The sequence below is a fragment of the Colobus angolensis genome, unplaced genomic scaffold (assembly GCF_000951035.1).
Source record: "Colobus angolensis palliatus isolate OR3802 unplaced genomic scaffold, Cang.pa_1.0 Scaffold175, whole genome shotgun sequence".
NCBI classification, from domain to species: domain Eukaryota; kingdom Metazoa; phylum Chordata; class Mammalia; order Primates; family Cercopithecidae; genus Colobus; species Colobus angolensis.
This window is the reverse complement of record NW_012114877.1, coordinates 4195960-4207824: the sequence shown is the minus strand read 5'-3', so window position 1 is coordinate 4207824 and position 11865 is coordinate 4195960. Positions and strand designations below refer to the sequence as shown.

The 11865-nt window shown below is 35.8% G+C and overlaps 1 protein-coding gene across 4 annotated transcripts in view; it reads right to left on the bottom strand.

Annotated features, from left to right (window-relative positions):
* Window positions 1-11865, bottom strand: part of TAX1BP1 (Tax1 (human T-cell leukemia virus type I) binding protein 1) — a 103470-nt gene that overhangs the window by 52770 nt on the left and 38835 nt on the right. For all 4 annotated transcript variants that reach the window (XM_011938604.1, XM_011938603.1, XM_011938605.1 and 1 more), the window contains 2 exons: window positions 647-795; window positions 469-559 (listed from right to left, as the gene is read on the bottom strand). In XM_011938604.1, coding sequence (XP_011793994.1) covers window positions 469-559; window positions 647-795 — 240 coding nt within the window. The remainder of the gene's footprint in view (window positions 1-468; window positions 560-646; window positions 796-11865) is intronic.

Genomic DNA, 11865 nt, shown 5'->3' with positions numbered 1-11865 from the left:
GGATGGTCTCGATCTCCTGACCTCGTGATCCGCCCGTCTCGGCCTCCCAAAGTGCTGGGATTACAGGCTTGAGCCACCGCGCCCGGCCCTGAAAACTAACTTTTAGGGATGATACACAACATGACTGTGACTTCCTCCTTGCTCTCTCCTGGATCACTCACTCTGAGAAAAGCTAGCTGCCATGCTGTGAGGATATCCAAGCAGCCTATGAAAAGACCACTTCAAGAGGAGCTGAAGGGCCTCCTGTCAAAAGCCACGTGAGTAAGCCATCTCGGAAGCAGATCTTCCAGTCCCAATCAAGCCTTCAGCTGACTGAAGCCTCTGCCAACATCCTGACTGCAACTACACAAGAGACTAGAGCCAGAACCACTCAGCTAAGCTGCTCCTCAATTGCTGACCTACAGTCCCTAAGCTTTGGCGTCATTTCTTTTGAAGTAACAGGCAATAAATATGGCACAAATGCATTACCTTATAAAGTTCCTTCTCATCCTTCTCTGTCTTCAACTGACATTCAAGTTGTTCTCTTTCATGTTGTGCCTTTCTGAGTTTGTCCTTTAAACTGAGATAGGTATGATAAAGTAACATTATAATGTTTTAAAGTTTTAAAATTTTTATTGAATTTATTTTTTAAAAGCATGAGAAATACCTGTCTAACTCAGTTTCTTTTTCAATTGCTTTATGTGTTACTGACACAATGTCTTCCTCAAGCTGGAGGGCTTTGGATGTAGCATCACTGAACCTCTTCTTAAACTCTTCATTTTCCATTTTTAAACTTTGTGTTACTTCAGTAAGACCCTGAGAAGTGAGAAGGTATTTTGAGAAACACAGAAACATAATCAGTAAAGCAAATTTGCATATCTTTAAGAAAACCATGTATTCTTAGAATTTTAGTCCCACATTTGTTCCCTCCAAAATTGAGAAGCTAAGACTATAAAACCTGAAATGATAACATATATTTAAATTTTCATATACTAAATTAATCGATAATTTGTTTTTTGTTTGTCTGGGGTCTCACTTTGTCACTCAGGCTGCAGTAGAGTGGCACGATCACAGCTCACTGCAGCCTCGACTTCCCAAGCTCAGGTGATCCTCCCACCTCAGTCTCCCAGGTAGTTGCGACCATAGGCACTCCCACCACATCTGGCTAATGTTTCGTTTTTTTTTTTTTTTTAACAGAGACAGGGTTTTGCCATGTCACCCAGGCTGAAACTCCCGGGCTCAAACAATCCTCCTGCCTCAGCCTCCAAAAGTGCTGGGACTACACGCATGAGCAATAATTACTTTTTTTATATACATTTTCCCCCCACCTTCAGACTCTTCATGTACCCTGTGTGTTGATTTTACTAACTTTTCTCCACCAGGGGGCAGGCAAGAAAAATGAGGGAAAATTTTTAAAAATTAGTCACGACAAATCAAGTCTTACACGACACCATCGAGGTTAACACCCACTTTTTCTAGCACAGGTAACTAAGTCCCATCAAAGCACTAAAATATGCCTAAAGCCATGTTCCTAATGTTCTTGCCAGTGTGACTCAGACGCCTAAACAAATATTGAAAGATACTAAGACAAATACAAAAGAGGCAGTTAGTGCAACAAATTGCATGTATTTCTACTTGGAATATTCTACTTTAAATGGACAATTTATAAGACTCAAATATAACAGTGTATACAGGGAGGTGCTTTGTTATAGAAAACTATACAATTAAAGAATTGGTAAATTAAAATAAAATTATTTTTATTAAAGAACAGTTTTAAAATTTCTCCCCAGAACAGTAATACTTACCTACCCAGGAACGAAAACTTAAAAAATTATCATTCTGCCAGGTTAAAAGTATGAAACATTATACAGTATTTATATTTCACTTTAATTCACATAAAAGAACTCACCCAAATATTTTGATGGAATATCATTTTAAGTATCTTGCTAGAATATGCACATTGCTACATTATTTTATAGAAGTCAGATACACCCTATTGATAGATTTTTGTTCAAAGCAAATGTTTGTCTGACTGAATTTGTAACACTAACCAAAAACTGTTGTACAAAATGCTTTTTTTGTTCCAATGCCATAATACCAGAGAAAAAACAAGTAATATTTATTTCCTCTGCAATCATAATGATTGCTGTGAAATTGGGCACATTTTCAGGATTTGTTGTGTTGATTTATAAAGACACCCAGAGAGGTTTCTAAATAAAGTTTACATTTTTTTTCATTTTTAGTTTTACCAATGCTCTCTTGGCACTGCAAGTACACTACAGATTTAACCCAAGTATTTCTCCCTAGGACAAAATTAGCTTCCAATCCTGCAAGTAATGAAGCCCTATAATGGGTATACAGCATTCTACAAAACGCATAGGAAAAAAGAAAAAAATCACTAGCAACTGAATGTAAATTATGAACTAATTGCTTTGAGTCAGTTAACTTCACAGTGAATTATATATTAACTCTGACTACAAGCGTTTAGATTCTTTCTCTGGTGCCCATAAAGGCACCTGATAGCTTCTCAGCATCCAAGCCTCCTTTCAAAAGACATGAAAAAGATCAAGTAAGGATTAGTCTTCAGGCCTCTAGTTTTCACATCTGAGTTAAGCATAAGCATCTTCAATGTGGCTCAGTCCTCCTTAGCACGAAAAAGTTAAGAGCTTTGCCATTTCAGACAACTAGGAATCATGCTTTCAAAAATTAACTTTAAAAGAGTAAAATCTAAATCACAATTTTTCTAAAACACTTTTGGTCACCATTTGTAAATCATACCAAAAGCACATCATAATTCTAATATTAAAACAAAGAAAACCTCCATCAGATAATTAAGCCTGCTGAATTGTATACCAATAAGAAAACAATCATAAAAATTGGGGCAAAGGGAGATAGAGAGATGTGAGTACTTCAGATTCATGCAGGGACTTTTCCTCTCACTCCTAAACTGAAAAATCACTGTTTCCAAGAGCCACTACTACCAATTCCCATAAGTCGTAACTCTCACATATGAATAACCAGATAAAAAGATTATGAATCATTCATCTAGGTGGCTAAACACATTTTAAAAGTATTTAAAATAACAGAGCACATTTATTCTCATGTTAAAAAATAAAATTCTGATTATAAACAAAAGCATATGAAGAAACCAGATATAGTATCACTAACAATTATCTAGAAAAAAGGAATGGTATTCTAGATTCACACACATACAGAGTAAAATTTAGTAAACTAGCAAGTGAACACTTTAAATAGCAAATTATTGACAAAACAACTATTTATGAAAATTGCTAGTCACATTATAAATCAAATCTCACTCATTTTACTTAATCTGGCTTTTCTCAAACACCCTACTTTTGAAATCAACTAAAATACCAAGTTATGATGACAGCTACACAGACTATAAATGCATCTTCTCTGGTTTCTGGAAATCCACCAGACAAAAATAACAATATTTGGCCAGGTGTGGCAGCTCACATCTGTAATCCCAGCACTTTGGGGGGCCTAGGTGGGTGGATCACCTGAGGTCAGTAGTTCAAGACCTGCCTGGCCAACATGGTGAAACCCCATTTCTACTCAAAATACAAAACAAAAACAAAAACAAGAAAAGTAGCTAGTCGTGGTGGTGTGTGCCTGTAGTTCCAGCTACTCAAGAGGCTGAGGCAGGAGAACTGCTTGAACACAGGAGGCGGAAGTTGCAATGAGCCTAGATCACGCCACTGCACTCCAGCCTGGGTGACAGAGCAAGACCCCATCTCAAAACAAAATAAAATAAAAAAAGAAAAGAAAACAAAAACTTTTTTGAAATCGAAAAAAGCTTACGGAATTTGGATACAAATAGAGTATTTTTGCACAGCTGTACATGTTTGCGTTTTGAGCTAAGAGTTATTTCAAAAGAATCAAAAAGTTTTTAAAAATAAAGTTAGAGAGTGAAAAAGTTACAGTAAGCTAAGGTTAATTTATTTTTGGAGAAAAAAATTTTTTATAAACTTAGTGTAGTCTGGCCAGGTGCAGTGGCTCATGTCTGTAATCCCAGCTTTGGGAGGCCGAGGCGGGCAGATCACCTGAGGTCAGGAGTACGAGACCAGCCTAACCAACATGGTAAAACCCTGTCTCTACTAAAAACATAAAAATCAGCCAGGTGTGGTGGCATGCACCTGTAATCCCAGTTACTCGGGAGGCTGAGGCACGAGAATCACCTGAACCCGGAAGCCAGAGGTTGCAGTGAGCCGAGATCACACCACTGCACTCACTGTACTCCAGCCTGGGCAACAGAGCAAGACTCCATCTCAAAAATAATAATAATAATTAATTAATTAGTGTAGTCTAAGTATACAATGTTTATAAAATCTACAGTAGTATACAGCAATGCCCTGGGCCTTCACGTTCACTCACTACTCACTCAGTGAATAACCTAGAGCACTGCCAGTCCTGCAAGTTCCATTTGTGGTAAATGCCCTAAACAGGTATAACAAATTTTACATTTTATACAATATTTTTACTGTACCTCTCCTTTTCTAAGATGTCTAGATATGTTTAGATGCACAAATATTTACCATGTGTTACAACTGCCTACAGTGTTCAGTACACTAACATGCCCTACAGGTTTGTAGCCTAGGAGCAATAGGTTATACCATATAGCCTAGTTGTGTAGTAGGCTATACTATCTAGGTTTGTGTAAGTACACTCTATGATGTTTGCACAAAGAGGAAATCACCTAACGACCCATTTCTCAGAACATATCCCCATTGTTAAGTGATGCATTACTATAGTAAAAAATGTAATGAGGGCTACCTTCAATTCACTGAAAAATCTGCTATGAACAAATGCACTTAAATTCAACTTTTATAGAAAATAACAGATCCAAGCATTATTTTTGTGGCTGGAGTGAAGAGGAGGGGGAAGAGAGACAGGCTACAAATATACTAGTGTCTAAATAATTTCCTGAATATGAATTTATTCCACAGACTACTGATTTTTTTTTTGAACATTAGGTTTCATATACATTTTTAAAGAGTTAGGGAATAAGTACAAAAATTTAAGGTAGTATAACTTAAATTATCTTTTAATTAGATTGAATGGGAACTACTCAATGATGTACTCTTATAAAATAAACTATAAAAATGCTTCATTTTACAGTTCTGTACTTATCAATACAAAAATTATGGATTTAAAAGTATATAAATATATTGTAGAAATAATACATTATGAATTTCTTAAAACTTACTTTGTAGAGCAGGTACAATATTAAAGTAACTGGCTTGAAAGAAATATATTGCTATGAATACATAAGTCATAATCATCACCCCATGTATTAAAATTAAGCCTTTTGTATCTTTTCTTGATGACAATCGGCAAAAACAAACAAAAACAAATTCAATTAGATCATAAATTCAAAATTGGTTTTTGGCAATTCCATGTATTAGATAGTAAACGCCTTAAACTGCCTCTGTCCAAAACCAGGTACCTAATGCTATGATAACAATAACAGCTATCTTGAGAGCTACTGCGTAAGAAATTCTATGTGCTTTATGCATAATACATTCTCATTTGATGAGCACATGGCCTAAGAATTAGGAACAACTATGATGCTTGTTCACATGAGAGAAGTGAGCCACAGAGAAGTTAGGTAGTTTATCAAAGGTTACACAGCTAGTAAATGGAAGAACTGAGAATGATTTCAACTTTCCAATATTCTTAAAAAGTTTTCTAAAATAATAACTGAAAATTTTAATAATTGAGGTATTGAAATTTTGGTAATTTGATTTTTATCTACTCTTGATATGACCTTTCTTAACAGTGGTACTAATAAATAGATTAAGTTATAAGATACTCTTCAAAGATAATTTCCAGATCTCATTCATAAACTGCTAAATTCAAAGACTACTACATTGGTGTTGTGTTGTGGCAGAGACTGCTGGTTGTCTGCCAAATTAGGATCTCCTTTCAACCACAGTAATTACATATCGCTGCCCAGCTACACTTTATTCCCAGCTTCTCTTGTAATGCATTATAGTTATCTAAATTGTCATCAGTTAAATATCAATGAAATTATATATATTACTTCCACCTCTAGAACTTACATTATTGATCATGCCTTGTCTAAGATCTCTTTCCCCTTTTCAGCCAACTGAAACGAGGATATGCCAGTGACTAAGTTTCTATCATGAAGACGTAAATTCTCTAGGAATCTAAGGGTGGGCAGTGGAATGATATAAAAGGTAACAAGGCCCCTGAATAATCATGTAAAGCCAATCCACGTTCCCTTCCCCAGACTTCAATGACTTATGACATAGACTGTTACATTAACAACAACAACAAACACTTTACACTGTTGGATTTCTTTGTCTTCACTCTAATTCGTTATTTATCCCTGACTAGTATTCAAATCAAGTAACCCATCTGATACACTGCCATTAAGACAAAAAATTAAATTGGCTATGTAATAAAGTATAAGATATGCACCACTGATCATACCCAAATTCAACTACTATTGCAAATTACTTTAAATATCTGATTCTTGAAGAGAAAATGTAGCAACTAAAAGCCAAAAATAAGGAAATTACAAAGATAGTTCAAACATTGCTATGATACTAAGTATACTTAATCTAAAAACAGCCAATTTGAAGGGCAACAAATACATATGATAGAGGATCTCAAAATAGTAAAGCACTTGTCAGAAAAATATTTGCCTCAAAAATCAAAAATGTAGATATGAGCCAAGCACACTGGTGCACACCTGTAGTCCCAGCTACTTGAGAGGCTGGGGTGAGAGGATGGCTGGAGTCCAGGAGTTTGAGGCCAGCTGGGAAACATAGTGAGGCCTTGTCTCTATATTTTAAAAAAATTTTTTACATCAAGATACAGAATATTATTAAGCAATAAAAAGAAACAAAGTACTGATCTATGGATGAACCTCAAAATCATTATGCAAATGCAAAAAAAAAAAAGGCAAATATAGAGACACAGAAAGCAGACTCATGGTTACCTAGGGATGGAGACAGGGGTATGTAAGGAGTGACTGTTAACGGACTCAAGGTTTCTTTGGGGGACGATAAAAACCATCCTAAAATTAAATTGTGGTGATGGTGGCATGACTCTGTAAATACACAAAAAACCATCCAATTGTATGCTTTTTTTCTGAGACGAAGTCTTCTGTCACCAGGCTAGAGTGCAGTGGCACGATCTCAGCTTACTGCAACCTCCACTTCCCAGGTTCAAGCAATTCTCCTGCCTCAGCCTCTCAAGTAGCTGGGACTACAGGCATGTGCCACCACACCCACCTAATTTTTGTATTTTTAGTAGAGACAGGTTTCACCATGTTGGCCAGGATGGTCTCCATCTCTTGACCTCGTGATCCGCCCACCTCAGCCTCCCAAAGTGCTGGGATTACAGGTGTGAGCCACCGCACCTGGCAAACTGTACATATTTTTTAAAAATCAAGATAATTGACGTTAATATAGGTTGGCTTTTGGATGCTTGCTTTCTTTTATATCTGCAACTGAGTAATCCTGGGTACAATCTTACAGAACCTATCTATATTCTTGAGTCCAATAAAAAGCATATTAAATAAAAGTCCACGTTTGTTAAACTAACAAACGTTTGTTAAACGTGTAAACTATTACACGTTTGTTAAACTAAGTAATATAAAGTACAAGCAGCTACTCAAGAGTGTGACTAGGGGAACAGTACTAGACCACCGACAGTTACCAGGCTATATCAAGACAAGACACTTATAAAAAATATAAATCAACTACATCACTAACCACACTGTTGGGTTCACCTAATAGCTTTTCACAGCAATACTTTCTCAATGAAGGAAGTAATGCATTTACATACATTGCAGTGTACATTCTTCATTCCAACACAGACCAGTAACAAAGTTTCTGAACCAGCTACTTTGAGTACCATGGAAAAGAAAACTAGGAACAGAAGGCCAAATACATGTAGAAAAACCATACAGGCTTTTAAACCTGGGTACCTAGAATACCAGATAATTCAAATCACTTGAGAAAGAACATCTTGGTTCCTCTAAATAAACATTTCTCCTGATAGCAACTCTAAAACACACAAATAGATGCAACTAAAATAATGCCAAGATAGAGTAACAAGAACTGAATGAACTCTACCACCTGAAAACTAAAAAAACTGAATGAAGAACAGCTCTCAAGCCACTGGACGTCAGGATAAAAGGTTAGTGATCCCCAAAAGAAAAGAAACAACACAGGTCATCTCTATAACTGCTCTAACTTATTACTGTCTAGAGTGACTTTTAAGGCCACAGGGCAAAGAGGGCAAACTCAGGCAGAATCCAGTGGTCTCCCTGAGTTATGGGGAGAAACTGATAATCTAGGAAAGCTAAGGAGAATAGAGTTTTCAGGACAGAGTACCAGAGAAGGATCATGTAGAAAAAGAACTCAAGAGATCTGCAAGGAGTCCCCCTCAAGTCTTGAGCTGATTACTGAACAGCATATGCATGTGAGGAAATTAACCCAGGCTGGAGAAAAAAATTACCCAAAAAGGACTACAGGGAACAGTGCCTGGAACTCAAAAAGGGCCAGGAATAGTGGTTATTCCTACCAGGTAGAATGGAAAAACTCATAATTCATGGGAGAACAATTACAGTATAGTCTTTCCTCAGTAGTGGGGAGAGAGTAACCCCAATCTAAAATGCTGCTCTGGTACCACCAAGCAAAGCGTGAAAACAAGGCTCAAAAGGATCAAACTGTTGCCAAGTAATTAAACCACATCCCAGAACAAACCTCAAGAATATTTTTAGGAATATAAAAAATATCCCAACACCCAGCAAGGTATAATTCACAATATATGACATCCAATCAAAAATTACTAGGCATGCAGAGAGGCAGAAAAATATAACCCATAGTGAGTAGAAAAGCCAATCAATCAAGACTGATACAGAAATGAGCCAGATGATCAAGTTAATGAATAGACATTTAAACATGTGTATTCCATATGTTCAAGAAGCTAGAAGAAAATTGAACACAGTATACACAGAAACATGAAAGACATGAAAAAGACTCAAATCAAATTTCCAGGAATGAAAATGACAATGTCTGAAATAAAAAATATATATACACTGGATAGGACTAATGGCAGATTAAATATTGCAAAGAAAAGATTAGTGAACTTGGAGACATACAAAATTTAACCATTTAAAATGAAACAGAGAGAAAAGAGACCAAAAAAAAAAGGCATGAGTGGAAAAAAAAAGCACGAGTGAGCTCTGAAACAACTTTAAGCAACAAAACATATGTGTACTCAAGTCCCTGAAGAACAGGAAAGACAGAAAAAACAGCTGAAGAAATAATGGGCTAAAATTTTCAAAATTTAATGAAAACCCTAAGTATACAGATACAAAAAGGTCACTGAACCCCAAGCATAAAAAACAAAGAAAATAAAGAGGACACAACATAATCAACTGCTTAAATTCAATGATAAAGAGTAAATCCTAAAAATAGTAAGAGGGGAAAAAAACACATTAAATACAGAGGAAGAAAAATACCAATGACATTGAATTTCTCATCAAAAACAATAAATGTGAGAAGAACCACATTTTTAAAAGACTCAAATACAAAAACTATCTATCTAGAATTCTATACACAACAAAAATCTCTTTTAAAACTAAAGGTAAAAATAAGACTTTTCCTAACATAACATACAAAAGTTGAACAAATTCATCAACAGAAGACCTGCACTACAAAAATGTTAAAGAAAGTCCTTTCAGGCAGAAGGAAAATTATACCAGACAGAAACCTGTATCTACGCATTTTACCAGGTTGGTTCTTTATAAGAATCCTCAAAATTACTTACAATACACTGAAGAATACTTTAGTACTCCAAAAGATGCCACTACCATTTTGAAGGGAAAATGGTTAATTCAATTTCCTAAATGTTAACGTACATTACTAGAATTTCAAATTCGAAATTTTATTAAAAACTCCTTAAGAATTATGTACCATGGTAAATTTATCAGTAAGCGCTTAACCAGATAAGCAAACAGCTGGGGAGAGAGAGAGACAGACAGACGAACAGACAGACTGAGAGAGACACTAAGAGATTTGATCTTGTGTAATGGTAGAAACTGGAACTAGTTTGTGTAAGGCAGGCAAACAAGAAAGACATTTATAAAGTGGGAAAAGCAAGAACAAAATAGGATCCACAACCACCAGCTGAAGCCCACCAGAATGGACTGAAAACTGAAGTCCATGTTGGTTTTTATTCTGACCCTGATAGTCTCAAGGTGTCTTGAGCATGCTGGGGTCCTTCCTGACAGACCTAACCCAGGAGATGGAGAGACTGAAAGAGGATTCCACAGAAGGTAGGGCAATTGCAGCCTGGCTACTATTACCTCATACCAACAAGGTGAGCCAGGAGAGAAGCCACAACTTGTATAAGCTACAAAAATGGCTGCTGCTTCACTTCTGCCTCATCTCATGCAAGAATCTCTCCTGTGGCTCATTCTAAGCAAATTACAGAGAAGGGAACTCTGGAAAATAAGTTCAGCCTAGCAAAGCTGACATATTACAAAGCTACCACCATAAAATTCCATTTATCAAAAAGAACTCCATTTGACTTAAGTTCTCGCAACTCAAAATTCTAAACTTTAAACTTTTAATGCATATGATCCTTCAATTGTATTATCAATGAGTTTCATCTAACCATACCATTATGTGTCCTAGAATATTCTGATAAGAAAAATTTCTTCTATAAATGAGAAAACCATTTCAATGACTAACATCCACAAAGACATTACATTACTGTACTAAAACTATATGCTAATTTTTTCCCACAATTTATCCTTTCTGAAACGGTGATGTATCTCACAATCAATGGCATGTCTTAGTTTACTTGGATTATTTCTTCCTGGAAGTAATAACATATTACCATGGCTTCTCAGGCTCAATGAAGCAAGATAATAAAGGCTTCCCAAAATCTTTACAGGAACTATTGATTTTCTATTAAAATTATAATCAGGACAATCTTAGATAAATGTAAATCAAATTCCATAAAATGTGAAACATAATTTAAAACGTATTAAACTATTTTTTTCTGGTTTTCAATCAAAACATGGTAAGTAAATGGGCAATGTGGCACAGTTATGTGATCGCTAGAGGGAGACAAATGACTGCTGAGTTTTAGTAATACAAAATCTTTCATTTGTTAGCTGTTACAAACTGGTATTTTCGTCCCTTTAAATGCCAGAATACCCACAATATTTGTAAAATGATAAAGTGCAAAATAGTGCTCTTTTTAAAACTTCTTAAAAGAACTGGAAGGCCACAGAAAAACACTAAAGATGCATAAAAAGAAAACACTGTAAATAGCTTACATATAGTAAGAATGATAGTTTTTATGTTTTTTTAATCCTTTTCAAGACCATAAAATCCCATATCCAAAGTAAAATGCCACCTTCAGATCCTTCTTTTGACTACAATAAAAACTGGTCAGAATGCCACAAGCCCCAAAACTCATTGTTACCTATTTATTCCACAAACACTCGATGAATAAAGAGACATACCACACTTGCATCTGTTATTATAAGCCATTGTAATATAGCAACAAAAACATCTATCTTGGTTTTTCAGGTTCTCAACTCTGCCACTTGTTAACTAGATGAGTTATCCATGAGGAAGCCTGAACTCAGAAAAACTACGTGACCACCTTTTGAAAGCAATTTCAATGAGAATAAAAAGGAAAACTCCATGTGATGACAAGTTATTCTTTGGAGTATATGCTGTCACTCTACAACAATGTGAAATATGTTTACGTTTTAGAGAAGAAAAAGCCAAAAAGATAAAGATAGCTTAAGAGGTCCACACTAGCCAGAGACGAGATCTTGCACATTGTCTCACTCCTATACCTATG